Source organism: Schistocerca nitens, chromosome 2 (assembly GCF_023898315.1).
Source record: "Schistocerca nitens isolate TAMUIC-IGC-003100 chromosome 2, iqSchNite1.1, whole genome shotgun sequence".
Lineage (NCBI taxonomy): Eukaryota > Metazoa > Arthropoda > Insecta > Orthoptera > Acrididae > Schistocerca > Schistocerca nitens.
In genome coordinates this window covers 871,050,034-871,073,159 of record NC_064615.1, presented here as the reverse complement: position 1 = coordinate 871,073,159, position 23,126 = coordinate 871,050,034, and the positions used below count along the sequence as shown (strand labels likewise).

General features: G+C 43.9%; 1 protein-coding gene across 1 annotated transcript in view; it reads right to left on the bottom strand.

Annotated features, from left to right (window-relative positions):
• The window catches only part of LOC126237151 (ATPase H(+)-transporting accessory protein 2), a 77,943-nt gene that overhangs the window by 50,262 nt on the left and 4,555 nt on the right, over positions 1 to 23,126 (bottom strand). The window contains exons 2-3 of the mRNA XM_049946996.1: positions 21,720 to 21,847; positions 17,729 to 17,953 (exon numbers count right to left, since the gene is read on the bottom strand). Coding sequence (XP_049802953.1) covers positions 17,729 to 17,953; positions 21,720 to 21,847 — 353 coding nt within the window. The remainder of the gene's footprint in view (positions 1 to 17,728; positions 17,954 to 21,719; positions 21,848 to 23,126) is intronic.

Here is a 23,126-nt window from a genome sequence, read left to right as displayed (position 1 = left end):
CACAGGTAGGAAAAAATTCAGAACGTAGAGTTGGCCATATTGACAAACATCCCAAACAGTCTTGCCAGTCGGATTTTCGTAGTACATTGAAATGCTGCTACATTTGAAGATGAACAATAAGGAATTTGTATTTACTTCATTGGATAATGTATGAAAATGCATTGGTCGAAACTCGAGGCGGATCTTTCTTTTTTTAAATTTATTTACTGACGCTGAGGTTTTGGCGCCAGTATTTATCTTTGTGCCTGCAAAACATGCCTGTGTAGCGCTACATATATTCGACGGCAGAAGTTAGTTGTGGCGGCACCTACCAACATTTTTCAGAACTTCCGCTTACGTTGCACTCAATTCTAAGCCGCAGGCGGATTTTTGGATTACGAAAAACCGGAAAAAAGTGTGGCTTAGATTCGAGTAAATACGGTAAGCTTTTGGCCCATGCCCTTTGTCAAAAATCTCTCTCTCTCTCTCTCTCTCTCTCTCTCTCTCTCTCTCTCTCTCTCTCTGCTGACACCCTTCCTTCTACAATGACCTCCACCTGTTCAGACCGCACCAACAACATCGTGCAAAACCATATAAATCGAGCCCAAACCTCCCTGAAATATCTTCTCTCCAGTCATAAAATTCTCCTGCTATGCAATCCCAAATTCCTGGAACCCATAACACACATTGAAACTCTTGCCCTCCAGGAACTAGAGCAACATGCACAATGCCACCTCAAAAAACACTCCACCCAGGTCACTTCCTACTCCTGTCTTGGAGTACCACTGTCCATCACCTCTACAACCTCCAGATCTCCACCATGTCCCCTCATAGCTGACAAACCCTGTCTCGCACACAAACTACATTGACCCCACCCTCCAAAACTCACTCCCACCACCACACAGAATCCAGAACAGACTCAAACCACAGTCATGAACCTTTCCTCCAAAATCCTTAGCCCTGCAGAAATATCAGTCCTTTCCAACGGACTCACCTTTTGCCCACTCACAAATTCAGTCATGCAGTACTTGTCAAAAATCTTCTCTCACTCTCCCAGTCCCTAAAGTGGAAACACTTTTTCAAAACCAACCCTAATCAGACTCAATGAAAGACCAATGCTGAACCCTGCCTGACTCAGTTCACTCGTCCACCCAACTGTTATCCACCCACATTGTGCTCAAATCAACCCCTGTTAACTTTCCAGAACTTTTTAACCTTGAACCTTACCTCACCATCATTCCCAAAATCCTTGAACATGCAAACCAACCTTATATCTGCAGAAGGAACCAGTCTACCACCTACAAACAGATCCCGACCATATAATCCTACCTGTGGACAATGGCTCCAGCACTGTTGTTTAGAACTGATAGGATTATCTGCCAGAAAGACTCCACCAGCTAATCCAGCAGGATCTCTAGTCTCCTCAAATCCTTAGGCCCATTCCCAGAACCTCTCTCCAGAGTTCATCTCTCCTTACCACTACCACTACCACTCTCCACACTCCTACCTCCTACGTGCTTCCTGAAGTCCATAAATCCAACCACTCACTCAGGATGCTCCATTGTAGCCAGTTACTGTGCTCTCACTGAGTATCTCTGCTCTTATAGACCAAAACCTTCAGCCTATTACCCAGAACCAACCCTCCTATATAAAAGATACCAACCATTTCCTACACCGACTCTCTTCAGTTCCCATTTCTTTACCACACGGTGCCCTGCTCGTCACTATTGATGTCACCTCCCTTTACACTAACATTCCTAATGCCCATGGCCTTACCGCTATTGAACGCTACCTTTCCCAACGCCCGACAGATTTTAAACCATTAACCTCCTTCCTAGTCACCTAGTCAACTATATCCTCACCCCCATTTACATTTACCTCAATAACTTCTCCCCTGTTCACTTAACTTGGTCCTATTCAAACCAACAACCCACTCTCCTAGATGTGGACCACCTCAGACATGGCTACATCAGTAATTCCAACCACCGGCAATACCTCAAATTCGATAGCTGCCACCCGTTCCATACCAAGAAGTCCCTTCCACACAGCCTAGCTACCCGTGGCAATCGCATCTACAGTGGTGAGCAGTCCCTCGCGAAATATGCTGAGGGTCTCACTAAGGCCTTTACAGACCATAATTATCCTCCCAACCTTATACAAAAACAAATCTCCCATGTCTTATCTTTCCAATCACCCACCACCTCCCAAAGTCTCACCGACTGGCCACAGAGAAGCATTCCCCTCATAACTCAGTACCACCCAGTACTGCAGCAACTTAATTACATTATCCACCAGGGTTTTGACTATCTCTTGTCTTGCCCTGTCTTGTCTGTCCACTGTTCTTCCCATCCCCCTCCCCCCCACCCCACACAGTGGTATTCCACCAGCCACCGAACCTACACAGTATACTCATCCATCCTTACACAATCCCTGCCCTGAACCCCTTACCTCATGGCTTGTATCCCTGTAATAGACCCAGAGGCAACACCTGTCCATACAGCCTCCCTCTGCCACCTACTCCAGTCCAGTTACAAATGTGATCTATCCTATCAAAGGCAAGGCTACCTGTGAAACCAGTTATGTGATCTATAAGCTAAGCTGCAACCATTGTGTTGCACTCTATGTGGGCATGACAACCGATAAGCTGTCTGTACGCATGAATGGCCACTGATAAATTGTGGCCACGAAAGAATTGCTGCAGCTGCTGCTCGTAGTCTGCCTTCAGCTGCCACAGACTGGTGCGTGCGTGCACGTGTAGTTTTGTCAAAGCCCTTGGGCCCAAAGCTTATTTTGTGACAGTCTTTTGTTGTGCCTACCTGAAACTTGGCATCTCCACTATATGGTGAGTAGCAACTATCCTTTTCATAATACTGTTACATTCCACATCCTGTATTTTCCTTTAGAAAAATGTTGTAGCCAGGACCTATCCAAAGCTGTAAGTGCTCTTACTTTAATATTCACACTGATTAAACTGGAGAACAATGTCTACTCTGGTTCAATAAATTTGTGACGCATGAGCGAAATTGACACACACTTAGTGACTAAATGTAGCATAATCACAGTGAAGTATAGTGATGTAAGGTTTAAAATGACAGTGATGGAAGGTTTAAAATGTGTAGAATTTAAAACAGTATCTGTTCACCTAACTTTTTTGCTTTATACTAAGACCTGTTTTGATGTACATGATCAATAGATATGCCTAGAAAAGGTAGGCCTAATTATATTGTCCCACATTTTTTTTCTGGTCAAATGTTTGAATGTAATGAAAACATGACAATAAACTGCACAGCGGACTTTGAATTTTCATAGCCAAGTGAGAAGTGGAAAATTGACAAATGGAGGATCAAATGAAACATCATGAGATCTAGATTTGCAGAAAAAGATTTAACTGCTGAAAGAAATCAGGATAATTGCGAAGAAAAAATCGATGAATTGAGGGTGAAAATGAAACATTTCACACACAGCTGCTGCTATCTACTTAAATGAAGCAATAACAAGTTCATCTCTTCAAGGACTAGCTGTTTCGTGCACAAAATATTGCATTATTGCGATATGTGATTTTTTTAAAAAAAAAATGGTTTCATTTGAATCATGTACTAAAGTTAAGACATTTCAAGAACATTTTTCTAAACAAAACTTGAAATTAAAGAAATTTAAAAAATGTCAACTGTTTTATGGAATGAGTTATCTGAAAGTAAAAGATAAAATATATTAGAGAAACATTTGGAGTGCCTTTGAATGACATGCAATATTAAATGCAGCAAATGAGGTGACAATTGAGAATTCACATTCTCTTACCTGACATTCAAAAGGTACTCTATTACAAACTTTTGTAAACTGCAAATTAGTTGGCTTTTTACTCATTTGGGTATAGGTGATGGCAGTATGTCATACAATTAAAAAAATGCATTCAATGATTGTCTCAAATTCTGCACACTTCCAATTGAAAATTTAAAATCTGTCTTTTCTGACCACATTTCCAGTATCTGATGCGTAAACTGTAACAGATGTAATTCAACATAAAATTGTTAAAGATGTACTGGACTCTTCTCCGCATCATTTATATTGTTCAAAGGAATAGTAGAGAAAACCTGTAATGGCAACTCATCAATTGTGCTTGGATGATTTAGTCAGTGAGTGAGTGAGTGTGTGTGTGTGTGTGTGTGTGTGTGTGTGTGTGAGAGAGAGAGAGAGAGAGAGAGAGAGAGAGAGAGAGAGAGAGAGTTTTTCTGATACGAAAAATTTCAAGTGCACACACATGGTGTCACCTGCATTTTCAGTATCAGAACTTCAGACACACTTGCCACAACCTCCCCCTATTATCCTTAACTATTTGCTGTGCTTTTGTCCTTGAGATCATCCAAAAAGATGACTAGATTCTCTCCTGATTGCCTGGTCTGGAACCACCTGTTTCTGTCTGCAGTCCAGCATTTGTCATTGCAGCAGTTGGCAGGCTGCCTTGGGGTTCTCTGTGTCTTTGGTATGGATGTCTCAGCTGCATGGTGGATCATACTTCTAGGGTTTAGAGCCATAGCGACATATCTACAAAATGCGTGTTTTGAAATGAAGGCGAAAGAAATTTTACAACAGTAAAATCCTAGCAATGTAACCAGCAAAGTCACATTACTGATAATTAAGATATTTCGTGGATCTTAGAGAGTGTTTATATTCAATCAACAATTCCCAAGTTTAATGTAAGGCAGTGGTGAAGCAGATATGTGGAAATAGCCAATTTTGTACATATGTCATTATGACTCTTAACCCCAGGTTTGTAACGTAACCCACCCAGTCCTGGATGCTGATTCTGAACGACACTAACTGACTAGACAACTTCCAATTCATTGTTCAGAGCGTATTTTGGTGGATTCCTTTCAGGTTCTCTTCTGTCTGAAGTGTTTAGTGCCATTCAGGGATGGTACAGGTGGTGGTAGAATGGTGGATCGGGCAAGTCTTCATTGATTGATTGAGACAGTATGGGACCAAACGGTGAGCTCATCAGTCACGTGAGACCAAAGTGGGTTACATAAGAAAGAGGGTGTCCTAAATTAGACGGATTCGGTCAGAGTAGTCAAATTATAAGAGAATGAACATTAAACATACACAGTAAAAGCATAAAAGGTGAGACCAAATCTAAAAACTGGAAAGAAAAAAAAGGGGGGAGGCGGTCATTGGGTCACAGAACGTGAGGACTGCAAAACGAGTGCCAACCACAACCAACGCGCCCTGCTCCAAGACTAAAGGAGAACCTTATATTTGGAAATAAAAACCATTTTACAGAGGAAACTGAGGACCAGGTCAACCATCTGTGGATCGCCTGCTAATATTAAATTTAAGGAAGCAGGAAGACTATTTAGCACGAAGGGTCGAAAGAAGGGGATACGCCACCAATATGAGAGATACTGTCAGTCTGGCACCACGACCACATTGTGGGGATGGGTCGTTATGTAGGAGGAAACAACGGGTGAGCCGGGTATTGCCAATGCATAAATGGCATAAAACAGTGGATTAATTCTGAGAGAGGGGCAGAAAGAAGTGCCCCAAACTGCAGTAGACTCCTTGATTGTGCACAGTTTATTACTATGAGCAGTAGCGCTCCAGATGGCATTCCACTGTTGGGCAAAGAGAGATCTGATGTAGATACGCTTATCCGCAGCTGGAATTGTGAAAGGAGTGGGAGGGGGGGAGTATCTGCTTCTCTAGCAAAATGGTCAGCCAATTCATTCCCTGGGATTTGCACATGACTTGAGACCAAGAGAAAGACGACTGAATGGGTGGCACACTCAAGGTCATGGATGGCAGAGACCAAGGGGTGATGAGAGTAGCATTGATTGATAGCCTGCAGGCTGCTCATGGTGTCAAAACAAATTAAAACACTATGGAGGGAGGCCTGAGCAACAAAATGGAGGGCCCTGTGAATGGCTAGAAGCTCTACTGTAAATACACTACAAGATCCTGGCAACATACGGTGCTCAAAGCCAGTAGGAGATGTGAAAGCGTATCCCACCTTTCAGTAGTCTTAGAACCATCAGTGTAAAAGACGGTGGCACCCTGCAACTCTGGAAAGGATGGCACATACAAGACGCCGGTAAACCATACGAGCAACAGAGACCTTTGGACCCTGAAAGAGATCGGTCCTAATCCGTGGTCTACGCACCGTCCAAGGGGGGGGGGAAGGGGGGGGGCTATGGGAGGAAAGACATGGGGTACAGTCCAGTGAGTGCAGATGGAGATCCTGGCAGAGGGTAGTGAGACGCATACCAACTGGTAATCCCACCCGTGGGCAAGCGTTAAGAGGGAGACATCCCTCATTGGCGAAGAGCACAGGGTACACAGGATGGTCAAGGAACTGGCGAATGGCGACTGCGTAAGAAACAAGGAGTTGGCTCCATCAGATGTGTAGAAGGGGAATCCCTGCTTCTGTGAGGAGTTGAAGACAATAATGTATAACCCGCGTTTTGGAGGGTGAAAACTGGAAGCTATGAGTGGAGACCCATGCAGAGGCCTGTCGGATGGCGCCTTGGAACTAGCACTCAGCAGACACTACCGAGTGGGAGTTGCACCAGATGCAAAATCGTCAATGTACAACACCAGGGTAACCGGAGACCCAACAGGGGTCACAAGCCCATTTATGGCAATGAGGAAGAGTGTGACTCTTAGCACACAACCCTGTGGGATACCATTCTCCTGAATCTGAAGGGTGCTGAGAAGTGCCAACTCGAACCAGGATGAGCTGGTAAGATAAAAACCCGGGGATAAAAATCGGAAGGGGACCACAGAAGCCCCAGTCATGGAGGGTAACTAAAACATAATGGCACCAAGCCATGTCATACAACTTATGTAGGTCAAAGAAAACTGCAACAAGGTGCTGGCAGTGAGTAAAGGCCTGTCAGATGGCTGATTCCAATCAGAGTAAATGGTCAGTTGGAGATCACTCTGCCCGGAAGCCACATTGATATGGTGACAAAAGGCTTCGAGATTCAAGTACCCAACATAATATGGAATTGACCATCCTTTCGAGCAGTTTACAAAGCACATTCGTAAGGCTAATGGGGCGGTAGCTTTCTAGAGACGTTGGGTTTTTCCTGGGCTTAAGGACGGGGATAACTATACTGTCTTGCCATTGTGACAAAAGCACCTGTGAGCCAGATGTGATTGAAGACCCTGAGGAGCTGTTGCCTCTGGGGAACATCCAAGTGTTGAATCATCTGATTGTGAATTGAATCTGGCCCTGTGGCTATGTCTTGTGAAGAGCTAAGAACCTGCACCAATTCCCATTCAGCGAAAGGTGCATTATAGGACTCAATGTGGTGCGGGATTAAATAGAGGGGGGGTCTGTTCAACTCTTCATTTCTGCTGGAGATAAGTAGGAGGGTAGGAAACAGACGACGATGCCATCACAAAGTGTGTCGCAAGGTGTTCCGTGAGGACCAATGGATCAGTGCACAGAGCTCCTTCGAGATTCAGACCCTGGACAGTTGATTGTTGCTGGCTGCCCAGAACACTACAGAGCTTTGACCAAACCTGTGCCAAAGAGGCATACATCCCCAGGGAAGAAAAAGTGCTCCCAGCATTCCTTTTTTACTCTGCTTAATAAGGTAACAAGCCTTAGCTCGGAGATGATTAAAAGTGAGGTGGTTGGTCTGGGAGGGGTGTCACTTAAATCGCTACAGTGCCCGTTGGCAGTCCTGGACAGTGACGCGATGTCCTTGGTCCACCACGGAACTGGCCAATAATGCAGGGGCCCTGTGGATAAGGGGACAGCAGTGCCAGCAGCATGAAGAAGAGTGGCAGAGATGCCTTGCACGACTACATCAATGGAATTCATGAGGGAGGTGTCAAAGCAGACAGCAAACATGTACAAAGGCCAATAGGCCCCGCGGAATGCCCAACATGGGGGCCTGTCTGCCTGGCACCAGCAGGGGAACGACAGTTTCACTGGAAAGTAGTCACTGTCACAAAGGTCATCATGGGATGACCAATGTAGGGAAGCTACGAGAGCAAGGGAGGAGATGGTGAGATTGATAGCAGAGAAGGTGCTATGAGTGGCAATGAAGTGGGTAAGGGAACCATCATTGAGGAGAGAGAAATCTAAGTCCGTGATAAGTTGGTCGATTAGGATATCCCGACCCACCGAAGTGACACTCCCCCCACAGTGGATGGAGGGCCTTGAAATCCCCAAGGAGGAGAAACGGGAGTGGGAGTTGTTGGATTAAGGTAGATAGGGCAACATAAGCAAGTGGCCAACCTAGAGGGAGGTAGACGTTGCAAAGGGTGATTGCCAGGAGTCGTTTGCACTCTAACTGCTATCACTTCCAAGGTGGTACACAGTCACCAAGGACATCAGATCGAACCAAAGTTCAGACCCCACCAGATGCTATCCCAGGTGCCAGCACGGTTCCAACAGAACACCCGATAACTACAGAAAGTTGGAGAGTGGTCATCACGGAAATGTGTTTCTTGGAGAACAAGACGGAATGCAGAATAAGAGGAGACAAGACGTTGCATTTCCGGTAGGTGACGTAGTATCCGTTGCAGTTCCACTGGATGATCGTGTGACGCAAGTCCAAGGTAGGCATGAAGGAGCCGAGAAGGAGGTCAGGTCACTGTCAGTAGTTGTCACCGACAAGGATGGGGGCGACATTCATAAATTAGACGTTAGACTCAGGTTGCGAGAGGGGAGTTGGCACTTCCGGGGGCGCCTTGTCGTGGGATTTATGCTTATTCTTCTTCTTCTCTTTCTCAGGTGGAGGAGGACACAGGGGGAGTACAGGCATCTGCAAGATAGGGGACTAAAAGACAGCGGGTGACCTTGAGGGTGCACAGATGGTGCACCTCGTGGCTGAATGGTGGTGAGTCTTCTGGCCTGAGAGACGCCGGGGAGAGGGTTCCTGGGAGAGGGCCCGATCACCAGGAGATGCCGAAGAAGAGGGGCAGTTCTTCAGCTGGGGAGGGGGAGCGACTCCCTGACGGAAGGTCGTGGGAATTGCAGGGGGAGATGGATGGGGGAGAGGGTGGGGCTGGGGTAAGGACAAGCGAGCAAGAGGAGGAGGGTGAGCAAAACTGCTATGGTCATTAACGCCCAGTCTGTGACTTAGGAAATGGTAAAAAACGAAAATGGAAGGCAGCAGCAATGGGAACGAAACTCAAAAAATTGGAGAAACTAAAAACAGAAGGAAAGCTTAAAAATCCACTACAAAAAGGGGTTGGTTGTCCCAAAAAGAGCTTCAAATGACTGACATCTCACTGGCACTAATGAACTCGAGAACGCGATCGGCCGAGCGCGTCATCTGCTAAAATGGACGATATATCAGGCAACAGCTGTAGACGGGCGCGTAACGGAGTAAAATAGGGGCACTCAATTAAAAGGTGTCTTACCATCCACAGCTGAGAGCAGTGGGGACAGAGTGGGGGAGGATCGCCGCTTAAAAGATGTCGATGGCTAAAAAGACAGTGCCCTATCCGGAGTCTAGTTAAAATTACCTCCTCCCGACGACGCGTTCGGGAGGAAGAGGTCCAAGCACAGGTAAGAGCTTTCACGTCCCGCAATTTATTATGGGGAAGTGTCGACCAATGTGCGTGCCATAAAAGAACAACATTGCAACATAAAACGCTCCGTAGATCGGCGAAGGGAATCGATCGAATAGCTGGCCGAGGAAAGAGACTGCAGCCTTGGCAGCTATATCGGCCGCCTCATTGCCACAGATACCAACGTGTCCTGGGAGCCAGAGGAACGCCACAGAGACGCCCCCCAAATGGAGCAAGCGCAGGCAGTCCTGAATCCGGTGGACCAGAGGGTGGACAGGGTACAGAGCTTTGAGACTGAGGAGAGAGCTGAGAGAATCTGAACATATACTGTATCCGCCGATGGCGACGGATTTAGTGGACAGCCTGGAGAACAGCGTAAAGCTCCGCAGTATAAACCGAACACTGGTCAGGAAGCCGAAATCGATTTGGGGTGTCGCCAACAATACAGGAACTCCCTACACCTAACGATGTTTTCGAGCCATCAGTGTAAATAAATGTGGCTTCCTTCATTTGTGCACAGAGCAGCAAATGCCCGACGATAAACAAGTCACGGGGTACCATCCTTGGGGAATTGACAAAGGTCACGGAGCAGGCAGATCCGGGGACGGAGCCAAGGCGGTGCTGTGCCCCAAGTTGTCAAGAAGGTTTTAGGAAAGCGGAAGGAAAGAGAATGGAGCAGTTGACGGAAGCGGACTCCCGATGGTAGTAGGGAGGAAGGGCGGCCTGCATACCCTCCATCCAAGGAGGCGTCGAAAAAAATGTCATGGGCCGGATTAGCAGGCATGGAAGACAGATGGCTAGCATAACGACTCAGAAGGACAGCTTGCCAACTGGACAGCGGAGGTTCAGCAGTCTCAGCATAGAGGCTTTCCACAGGGCTGGTGTAAAAAGCTCCAGACACTAAACGTAATCCACGGTGGTGGATAGAGTCGAGACGCCGAAGAATAGATGGCCGAGCAGAGGAGTAAACTATGCTTCCATAGTCCAATTTCGTGCGCACTAAGGCGCGATAGAGGCGGAGAAGGACCACTCGGTCCGCTCCCCAGGAGGTACCATTCAGGACACGGAGAGTGTTGAGGGATCGCAGACAGCGAGCCGAAAGATAAGAAACGTGAGAGGACCAGCACAGTTTTCTGTCAAACATAAGACCCAAGAATTTAGCGACGTCCGAAAACGGAAGGTTGACAGGTCCTAGATGTAAGGAGGGTGGAAGAAACTACTTACGTCGCCAAAAATTAACACAAACGGTCTTACGGGGAGAAAAACGGAAGCCAGTTTCGATGCTCCAAGAGTGGAGGCGATCGAGACATCCTTGAAGACATCGTTCAATAAGGCTGGTTCGTTGAGAGCTGTAGGCAGATCACAAAATTGTCCACAAAGAGGGAGCCCGAGACATCAGGAAGGAGACAATCCATAATCGGATTTATGGCAATGGCAAACAGTACAACACTCAGCATGGAGCCCTGGGGTACCCCGTTTTCTTGGGAGAAAGTACGGGAGAGAGTGGTGTTCACCCGCACTTTAAATGTGCGCTCTGCCATAAATTCGCGAAGAAAAAGGGGCAACCGACCGCGAAGGCCCCAAGAGAACAGTGTGCGGAGGATGCCTGACCTCCAACAGGTACCGTATGCTCTCTCTAGACCAAAAAATATTGCTACTGTTTGGTGTTTCCGGAGAAAATTGTTCATGATATAAGCGGAGAGAGCAACAAGATGGTCAACTGCAGAACGATGCTTTCGGAAACCGCATTGGACAGGTGTTAAAAGACTGCGGGACTCCAGCCACCAAGCTAAACGGCAATTCACCATACGCTCCAAAACCTTACATACACTACTCGTGAGAGAAATGGAGCGATAGCTAGAGGGGAGATGTTTGTCCTTTCCAGGTTTCGGAACAGGAACGACGATAGCTTCCCGCCATGGTCTGGGAAAAGTACTATCGGTCCAAATTCGATTATAAAGGTGAAGGAGGTAACGCTGACTATGGTACGATAAATGCAGCAACATTTGGATGTGGATACCATCCGGTCCTGGGGCAGAGGAGCGAGAAGAAGAGAGTGCATGTTGGAGTTCCCGCATGGAGAAAACAGTATTGTAGCTTTCGCGATTTTGAGAGGAGAAAGCAAGAGGTCGCACTTCCGCTGCATGTTTCTTCGGGAGAAACACTGGCGGGTAATTTGAAGAGCTCGAAATCTCAGCAAAGTGTTGACCCAATGACTTACAAATTGCGACGGTGTCCACTAATGTATCATGCGCGACAGTGAGCCCAGAGACCGTGGAGAAACTAGGCGTGCCTGAGAACCGTCGAATCCGACTCCAAACTTCCGAGGAGGGAGTGAAGGTGTTAAATGAGCTAGTAAAGAATTTCCAGCTTTCCTTCTTGCTATCGCAGATGACGCGACGGCATCGCGCTCGGAACTGCTTACAGCGGATACAGTTGTCCAAAGTAGGATGGTGGCGGAAAACGCGAAGAGCACGTCGCCGCTCACGTATTGTGTCATGGCATGCCGCGTTCCACCAAGGAACTGGGGGGCGCCGGGGCAATGCGGAGGTGCGAAGTGTTGAATGTTCCGCAGCTGTAAGAATAACGTCCGTAATGTGTGTGACCTCATTGTCGACACTAGGAAAGTGACTCATCAAATGTCGCTAGAGACGAAAAAAGTGTCCAATCGGCTTCGCCAAACTTCCAGTGTCGCGGGCGCATATATGGCTGTTGAGGCTGCAGTCTAAGGACACATGGAAAGTGGTCACTCTAGTGTGTATCATCAAGGGCGAACCATTCGAAGCGCCGAGCTAGCGGAACAGTACCGACCGAAAGGTCCAAATGAGAGAAATTTGTCATGGAGGCAGACAAAAATGTAGGGTCCCCAGTGTTGAGGCAAACTAGATCTGCTTGGTGGAAGACGTCTAGCAATAGTGAGCCACGCGGACAAGGATGTGGAGATCCCCAAAGTGGGTGGTGGGCACTGAAGTCCCCAACCAGCAAATAGGGGGGGGGGGGGGGGGGGGGGGGGTGGAAGCTGACCAAGAAGATGAAGGAGATCAGCTCGTGCCATTGGTGTGGACGATGGAATGTATACAGTACAAAGAGAAAAGGTATATCCAGATAGGGAAAGACGGACAGCGACAGCTTGGAAGGAAGTGTTTAAGGGGATTGGGTGATAATGGAGAGTATCCTGGAGAAGAATCATGAGTCCTCCCTGTGCTGGAGTGCCTTCAACAGAGGGGAGATCAAATCGGACGGACTGAAAATGGGGGAGAACAAAGCGGTCATGGGGACGCAGCTTTGTTTCCTGAAGACAGAAGATGACCGGCGAGTAGGATCGTAAGAGGATCGACAATTCATCCCGATTGGCTCGAAGGCCATGGATATTCCAGTGGATAATGGACATAGGGTGAACAGAAAATGGAGGAATGTGACCAAGGTTGCCGTCAACTCAGCGACTGCTCAGAGCTTGCGACCGACAGCATGGAATGGCATTCAGCCAAAGGCAGAAGATCCTGATCCATAGGTTGTTCAGGAGCAGCTCCTGCCACCAGCGATCGGCCGGTTGATCGGCTGCCAGCAGTGCGCCTCGACGACACAGAAGACGGCCGAGGGCGATTACTGCCAGGTGGTGCTGTAGATGAGACACGCCTTGGCGGAGAAGGAGATGAACTGGGTTTCTTACTAGCCTTCTTGGAAACGATGTTAAGACCAGATGGAGTCTCTCTCACTTTTGACGAGCCTCAGCGTAAGACAGGCGATCCAGGGACTTGTATTCTTGTGTCATCTTTTCTCTCTTGTAATCTGGTCAATCCAGTGAGCGAGGGGAGTCGCGGTCAGCACAGTTGACACACACATGCAGCAGAACACAAAGGTTTCCCTCATGGACTGGGTGGCCACACGAGGGATCTGCCGTACAGTGGAAAGACATATGCCCAAAACACAAGCACCGAGAGACTGCATAGGTGGAGGGATGTACAGCTTCACGTCACATCTGTAGGACATAACCTTGAATTTCTCTGGGAGGGTATCCCCCCTCGAAAGCCAGAATGAAGGCACCAGTATTAGTGCCGTTTTCTTTGCAACTCTTCTGCACACGTCAAACAAAATAAATGCCACACACCTCCAGATTAGCCCAGAGTTCATCATCAGTTTGCAGGATGAGGTCCCTATGAAAAATGATGCCCTGGATCAGAGATTGGTGAGGAGTAATAGACACTGGGATGTTTCCAAGACGATCACAGGCACGAAGAGCTGTGGACTGGGTGGCAGAAGAAGCTTTGATCAACAGGGAGCCCAACCGCATCTTACTTAAAGACTCCACTTCACCAAACTTGTCCTTGATATTTTCCACAAAAAAAGTGGCTTTGTGGCAATGAAAGTGTCCCCATCCATCTTAGTACAGACAAGGTAACGGGGAAAGGGTTTCAGCCCAAGACAGCAAGCCTGGCCCTCCTCCCATGGGGTGGCCAGGGAAGGGAAGGCTGCCAGGTCATACGAGGCAGCATATAAGAATCCTTTACCATTCAAAGAGACAGCTGTGTGAGAATGGAGAGATTTTTGCAGCTTGATACACTTCACGCACCAAGCATCCACCCTGATACCACCCACTCCGACCAGGGGCTCTTCCCATGGGTGCCAACCAGCCACAGCAAGAGCCATCTGGCATGGTGGCCATTGCAGGGAGTTCCGAAGCTCCAGGAAGACAAGCAATCATTCCTTGGCATACATGGGGAGAGAACAGCTCACGTATCAATAGTGTGATCCCTGTGTTGTCAGGGGGCTCAGCCACATGGGTGGGGGTGGGGGGAATGAAAAGCTGAAAAGCTATTTCAGATGGATTGGTGTGCAAAATCTCAGACAGAATGCACTTCATTTCCGGGCACTATTTCAGGAAGTTACAGCCTTGTCGATCTAGCTGATAAACACATTCAAGACCTGGCTAGAACTGAAAAACTACAGGTGTGCTCCTAGTTGCTTTTTGGAGGGATCAGTAGCACCTGGATTGGATGTGATGGCCCAGAAATTCTGCTTTCAAACTAGGCTGGTGATACAATTACATATAATGAAGGCCGAGATGAGAATGGAGGTGTACTGTTGTAAAGAGTATGCACTTTAACAAATGCATTTGCCTCAAATCCTAAGGCTGTATTGGAGGGAATGTTAGACAAGGAAATGATGGCAACTGTCAAAATGAAACTACTGTTTGTTTGTATGTTTAATGTAAACACAAGCATGTAGTTGATCCACTGTGAGGATCAGGTAACATCAACGAAAGTGGCATGGGATTCAGAATACGACCATGTGAAATTTAATTGGAAGATTATCTTTAGGAATTCCAAAAAGTTAATCAGATCAATCTAACCATGAGCCCACCATACCTAAAATATCTTTTTGCCAACTCCCCTACCCATCATCACTACAATATTCTGGTCAGATCCTATGCTCCCATTTCCCTACCCTAGGGCTCCTATCCCTGCGATCACCCCTGCTGTAAGACTTGCCCCATGCATCTTTCTACCCCAGCCCTGTAACTGGCAAAACATACACTATCAAAGGCAGATCCACCTCTGAAATGGCACCAGCTGTTACAGAAACACTGTCCGGTCTTCTGCATAGGTATGATTACAACCAACTTCTCAGTTAGGATGAATGGGCATAGACAAAGTGTGTATACTGGCAGCATGCAATATCCTGTTGCAGAGAATATTGGTGCTGGTTTCACCACACAAGTCATCTGGATTTTCCCTATGGAAACGAGTTTCTCAGAACTGACGATCGGAAAACACACTGGAGTGGAAGATGTGATTAAGACAGTTAAGAAAATGAAATGGCAGTGGGCATAAGATGTATCCAAGCAAATGAGATAACAGAATATCTAATGACTACCAAGAAAAAGTATTCTTCTTCTTCTTCTTCTTCTTCTTCTTCAGTCCGAAGACTGGCTTGATGCAGCTCTCCATGCTGCTCTATCCTGTCCAAGCCTCTTAATCTCCAAGTAACTACTGCAACCTGAATCCCTCTGAATCTGCTTACTGTATTCAGCTCCTGGTCTCCCTCTACGATTTTTACCCTCTAGTACTAGATTGGCGATCCCACTATGCTTCATAATGTGTTCTACCAACCAGGCCCTTATTTTGGCCACATTGTACCAAAAATTTCTTTTCTCCCCAATTCTACTCAGTCCCTCATTAGTTACGTGATCTACCTATCTAATCTTCAGCATTCTTTTGTAACACCACATTTCAAAAGCCTGTATTCTCTTCTCATCTTAACTGTTTATTGTCCACATTTCACATTCATACATGGCTACACTCCATACAAATACTTTCAGAAAAGACTTCCCGACAAATTTACACTCGATGTTAATAAATTTCTCTTCTTCAGAAACGCTTTCCATGCCATTGCCAGTCTACATTTTATATCATCTCTACTTCGACCACCATCAGTCATTTTGCTCCCCAAATAGCAAACCTCATTTACTACTTTAAGCATCTCATTTCCTAATCTAATTCCTCAGCACCACCTGATTTAATTAGACTACATTCCATTATCCTCATTTTGTTTTTGTTGATGTTCATCTTATATCCTCCTATCAAGACAATATCCATTACATTCAGCTGTTCTTCCAGGTCCTCTGCTGTCTGACAATTGCAATGTCCTCGGCAAACCTCAATGTTTTTCTTTTTTTCCTCCATCGATTTTAATTCCTACTCCAAAATTTTCTTTTGTTTCCTTTACTGCTGGCTCAAAATACAGATTGAATAACATCGGGGATAGGCTACAACCCCTTCTCAACCACTGCTTCCCTTGTGTGTCCCTTGACTCATAACTGCTGTCTGGCTTCTGTAAAAATTTTAAGTCGCCCTTCATTCACTCTATTTTATCGCTGCCATCATTAAAATTTGAAAGAAACATTGTCAAAAGCATTCTGTAAGTCTACAAATGCTATGAATGTAGGTTTGCCTTTCATTAACCTATCTTCTATGAGAAGTCTTAGGGTCAGTATTGCCTCACGTGTTCCTACATTTCTATGAAATTCAAACCGATCTTCCCCGAGGTCAGCTTCTAGGAGTTTTTCCATTTTTCTGTAAAAGATTTGTGTTAATATTCTGCAGCCGTGACCTATTAAACAGATAGTTCAGTAATTTTCATACCTGTCAGCATCTGCTTTCTTTAGAATTGGGATTACTATATATTCTTGAAGTCTGAGGGTATTTTACCTGTCTCATATGTCTTGCTCACCAGATGGAAGAGTTCTGTCATGGCTGGCTCTCCCAAGACTACCAGTAGCTCTCACAAAATGTTGTCTGTTCCTGGGGCCTTGGTTTGACTGAAGTCTTTCAGTGCTTAGTCAAATTCTTCATGCAGAATTTTATCTCTCTCCTCATCTTCATCTATGACCTCTTCATTTCCATAATACTGCCCTCAAGTTCATCTCCCTTGTATAAACCCTCTATATACTCTTTCCACCTTTCTGCTTTCCCTTCTGTGCTAAGGACTGGTTTTCCATCTGAGCTCTTGATAATCATACAGGTGGTTCTCTTTTCTCCAAATGTCTCTTCAATTTTCCTGTAGACAGTATATATCTTACCCCTACTGATATATGCCTCTACATCCTCACATTTGTCCTCTAGCCATCCCTGCTCAGCCATTTTGCACTTCCTGTCAATCTCATTTTTTAGACATTTGTATTCCCTTTCACTTGCTTCATTTATTGGATTTTTGTATTTTCTCCTTTCTTTTATTAAATTCAATATCTGTGTTAACCAAGGATTTCTACTAGCCCTCGTCTTTTTACCTACTTGATCCTCTGCTGCCATCACTATTTCATCTCTCAAAGCTGCCCGCCCATTCATTTTCTATTGTATTCCTTTCCCCTGTTCTTGGCAATCTTTCCCTAATGCTCTTTCTGAAACCCTCTACAACCTCTGGCTCTTTCAGTTTATCCAGGCCCCACCTCCTCGAATTCCTGCCTTTCTGCAATTTCTTCAGTTTTAATCTGCAGCTCATAACTAATAAATTGTGGTCAGAGTCCACATCTGTCCATGGAAATTTCTTAATTTAAAATCTGGTTTCTAAATCTCCGTCTAACTATTTAATTATTAAGATGAAAATGATGTTCTTGCTTCATCTTTTTTTTTTTTAAGAAAAAAAAAAAACACTTGCTTTTTTAAAAGCCATTCTAAAATACGTTACCTACAAACTATTACAGGTAATTTATTTTACAATCACATACTTCAGCCAAATCAATGCGCTGTAGGGTACTGTTAAAGCCAGGATATCTCATTTCAATTTTTTCCTTGAGCTTCTGCCATCCAACACTTTCATCTTCATCACTTATGACTGGAAATGAGTGTCCTTTGATGCTTCCCAGAGATTTGACTCCATCCACTACAACAACCACTGCTGCTTCTGCTAAATGGAATGGGTCCTTTAAAACTAAGCCATTCCAATCACTACCCTGCAAATAAAATGAGGATACAAATTAAAAATTTAAACAAGGATAAAATAACCGCAAGAGAATTGTAAACACTCATTAACAAATGTTTTTAAGTTCCTCTGCAACTGTAACCTTACAGTATTGCATCTGCAGCACTAGCAGTTTAAACTTTTACACTTTTGCATAGCACACCGATTAACTTTGATGATTTCCCATCATCTTACTACACAAAACTATGAACTGAGGCTAGGAAAATAAATATGCTGTGACAAACGTGTTCCTCTTATTCAGAAAGAGGTCAAAACATTTGTGGAGACCAGTTCAACACTAGCCAAACCAAAATATAGGCAACCAACATCATCAACAATGGGTAAATCAGTGGAGAGAGTAAATCAGTCTGTTCATGATGATCCTGACCTCTCCATTGCTAAGCGTGCGAGTTCTTTAAATGTGCATAGGTCATCACTGCACTGAATTCTGCAGTAGGACCTCAAACTGCACCCTTACAAAATCTGATTGGTGCAAGAATTAAAGCCTCAGGATGCCAGACGTTGGCTGCAATTTGTTAATGATATGACTGAGTACCCTTCAATTTAACAACATCTTGTTTTCTGATAAGAATCATTCATCTGAATGGTCATGTTGCAAAACTGCCGCCACTAGTGTGCTATGAATCTTAAACAGAAGCAAGGGAAACCCTTTCATTCGCCAAAAGTTACTGTATTGGATGCAGTGTCGGCTTGAGGAATAACTGGCCTGCACTTTTTGAGGATGAGAGTCGTCGTGCTGTTACAGTGAATCTGGAACATTATATGACAACGTTAAATGACTTTTTGATGACTGAATTGCAAAACTTTCTGTTTATAGCTAAAGAACATGGTTTCAGCAAGACAGATACAGTAAAAATTTTCAATACCATCTATATTGCAAGTTCATGAAATCTTCCCTGGCAAATTGATCTCTTGGATGTGTGGCACACTGGCCCTCCACACAGTCCAGATTTGAACCCCATGGATTTTTTTCTTGTGAGGATATGTCAAATCTAAAGTGTGTGTCAATAATCCAACACCTCTAATGTAAATCCACCCGATGATGGAGGTTTAAACCTTCGAAACGCGTCGTGGAAATAAATAAAACGGTGACTGGAAACAGTGAACTTATTGTTTCATTTAACCTCTAGAGCAGCTGAAAGAAAACATCCATAGTGAAGCAGTAGTCATCTTAGTGTCTACATGTCGACCCATTGTGCAAAATTTTGTTGATTTAAATGAGTGCTGCAGGCATGCTGGATTGCGTTTAAACGCGATTATTTTCAAGAAAAAAAAAATCCCTAACCTATAGCCTTCAATCTCTATTTTATTTTGACTCATTGAACAAACTTTCTTTTCAGACAGCATGTAGTAGTAGTAGTAGTAGTAGTAGTAGTAGCAGCAGCAGCAGCAGCAGCAGCAGCAGCAGCAGTATTAGAACAGGACCACAACTGTTGCTTCAAGAAGGGATATCATGAACCTCCTTAAACAATGCGAGAGAGTAAGCATGTCTCCAAGACAGAATGATCACATTGCCAGTGGTGATCCAAACCTGCAGTAGTTTTTATTCTGAAGTCTATTCACAGTTCAGTCACTACCAAGGCAAACTTTGCCAGCCACCCCCTACCCCTTTCCTTTTTATGAGCTCTTTAGGCTTTGGGCTATTCAACATGTTTGTGTTACCATGTTTGTGTTGCTATCTCACAGGAACTTTTTAGATTTTGTACTGTATACTTCCAGCAGCATTTGAAACCAGCTAGTTAACTTTTGTAGAAATATGTCAATATTAACGCTAATTCAGTGGATAAGAAGCTGAAACATGAAGAACTGACAATTCATTTTAGGAAGGAGTTATTTCTTGAAGAGTCAATAGTCATTATTATTTTGCTGAACCTTTTTATTGTGAAATTATATTAGATTCACTTTTTTAGAATTATTTATTGCAAAAATGTGTGTTTTCACCATGGCAAAAATATTTTACTTTTTCATAATCATTTTACTACTTAAAAGAAATAATTTGAAAAACACATGACAAATAGCTGGAGAAAAGCTGAAAACAATTGGGACTTATTGTCATGAAAGTTGGAAATTATATGGCTCTCAATGAGTTAAATAGTGGTCAAACAGTTACATTCATAGACATCACAGAGATAGGCCTTTGGCACCACATTCACAAAGAATAACAAAATCTAAAAGCAGTTACTGGTAAGCGAATATACTTGGCTTAAAACATTTAAGAGATTCTTGCTTTTCAAGAACAGACTGAAAACTAAAGTAAACATCTCCAGAAATAACAACAACAACAACAACAACAACAACAACAACATGTAACACTCATTACTGGAAGCACGTGTGGTAGCATCCTAAACACATTACAAAAAAAAGGGAAGACAAGAATATAATTTTAAAATACCCAATGACTAAATATCTTAAGAAATGAGAGTATTCAGCAGCAGACCACATAACAGCAATACAGCGAAAGTTTCCATCAACTTTGAGTTTTGTGCTTAAACTCAAATTCTATCATCTAGTTCTATATATCTACAATAAAGACAGGAAATAACTTTGATTATGTTGTGCTTCAACAGCTTATTGATATGTATGCACAGAGCACCACCACAGCTGTTACTTCAGGTACATTTATTAAGCCACAACTGGGTTAACATCTATCAGTCAAAATGGCATAGTGTAATTACATTCTCACACTGTTTTACAGTCTAATGATAACTTTTTGTAAGCAAAGTTTTTTATTTCCTTTATACCCATCAATCATGATCATGTTATGTAATCAAAATTCTCAGTTTCTCTTATACTGCACGTAATTGTTCTGATCTGCTTTTGTTTGTCTGCAGGTTTTGCAAAACGGCGTCTCTTACACTTGACTAACAACTCCAGTTTGATCTTATAAAAATTTCTGTTACACATTGACAGTGTACTTAGTGCATTACATAACTTTACATTTCATTTTTAAGCTAAGCATGCACATATGGTATCTATTAGATTACATTCTCTCACTTAAAATCATGACTTGTTTGAAAGACCTATGATTTCTTACAATTGATACGTTGCACTCAGTAGATACCAAACAGGATGTTAATATGTTTACTTCATTCGTTGAGTGGCTTTGCCTGCACTAGCCCACTATAGCACTGCATGTTGCTCTATACGTAACATGTAATGCTGGATGTGCTTACACTAAGCAGAGTCACTTAAGTGAAATACTTATCACATTCCAACATGTACCTTCCAACATTTTATTGTAATTTAACCTTTTTATATTAATAAATGTGCCTAAAAGAAAATCTGTGGTGATTTTATAAAATTCAATGACTGTCTGATAATGTATTGTGCAGACATTACTGTTTTGATAGCAGTCTATTGCTTGTGATGATTAACAATTCCAGTAACATCAATCCGTGCTAAGAAACAACCTGTGACAGTAAGTGGATGAGGCATAGGGCTGCACACAATCATAATATCTCTTATATAATAACACGGAGGAACAATTCTTGAACAATTCTCGATGGCAATACAATTACTGAAACACAGAAATCATACTGCTAACCTTAAATTAAAGTCCAAGTAAAGTGGGCATGTCAGCAAAACTACTTTCCCATTTTAAATCACATTATTGTATCTTATGTAAAAAGTAGCAACAACAGCAATAATAATGATTAATGTGAAGTATAATGTATTATTACCCTAACTGTTATTATTTCAAGATAACTTCTAGGTTATATCAAAAGTAAAACACCAACCTTAGAGATTGTAAAGCCAAAACTTGATGCAAGAACTTGTTTTAGTAAGCTCTGGTCAATAACTTCATGACCTTTGAAAACAATACTTTTTGGAGAGTGTAAGAAAACTACTTCTCCAGTCCCAGAAACTGTGGAGAAAAGTAAACATTAATAAAATTACAATTACAAAACTAATCGCCAAAAGATTTTAATATGCTACACACATGACTATTCTATTTTCTGAACACAGATACAAGTGTCTTTGAATGAGTCATCTTTGTGTCATACCCAAAAACTGCTTTTCACTGGCAGATCACTTGAGAAGTTGCAACAAATCAACTAAAGAGGTTTCCTACACCACTGCTTGTCTGTCCTCTTCTGGAATGGTGCTACATCTATGGTTTTCTTACCTGATAGGCTTGTCAGCTGAATGTTAAAAGTTCAAAGAAGGGCAGCTAGTTTTGCATTGTCACAAAATTGTGCATAGAGTGTCACAGATATGATAAGCAAGTTGGGGTGGCAATTTGCTGCATGGAGATAATTTCACAAAATTTCAATCACCAACTTTCTCCTCCGAATGCAAAAATATTTTGTTGATCCTCAGCTATGTAGAGAGAAATAACCACCGTGATAAAATGATAAATCAGAGCTCGCACCGAAGGAATTTGGTATTAATTTTTCTCACGTTCTATACTAGAGTAGAACAGTTGTGAAATAGTCTAAGTGGTTTATGAACCCTCAGCCACGCAATTAAGTATGAACTGCAAAGCAGCAGTCATGAAGAACTAGATGTAGCAATAAAGCTCAACAGTTTAGAGTTGCATGTTAATGCAGTCTGGAGGCAGCTTTAATGATGGCAGACAGTACAGGTTGAGCTAGTATTGTTCTAAAGTACTGGTAAGTGGTATATCAACATGAATTGCATCTACATACAGATGGCAGGAGGTTATTTCACTTTTGGAGTGCAGTGAGTGGGGCTAATGATCACACAGAGGCCTATATAATGGATATGAAGGGCAGGTGTTTAAAGGGAAAATTCAAGTGATAATTTGAGAACAATTAACAGTGGAGAGGAAAAAAAGAAAGATCAGAAGATGGACCCGTCACAAAACTGCTTGGAGAGGGAGAGGGAGAGGGAGAGGGAGAGGGAGAGGGAGAGGGAGAGGGAGAGGGAGAGGGAGAGGGAGAGGGAGAGGGAGAGGGAGAGGGAGAGGGAGAGGGAGAGGGAGAGGGAGAGGGAGAGGGAGAGGGAGAGGGAGAGGGAGAGGGAGAGGGAGAGGGAGAGGGAGAGGGAGAGGGAGAGGATGTCACAAAACTGCTTGGGAGGGGAGAGAATGTCCCAAAACTGCTTGGGGGGTGGCGGGGGGGTGGAATTAGAGTAGAATGAACAATGCATCCAATGAAGAACTTCAAATATAGCCCACAATA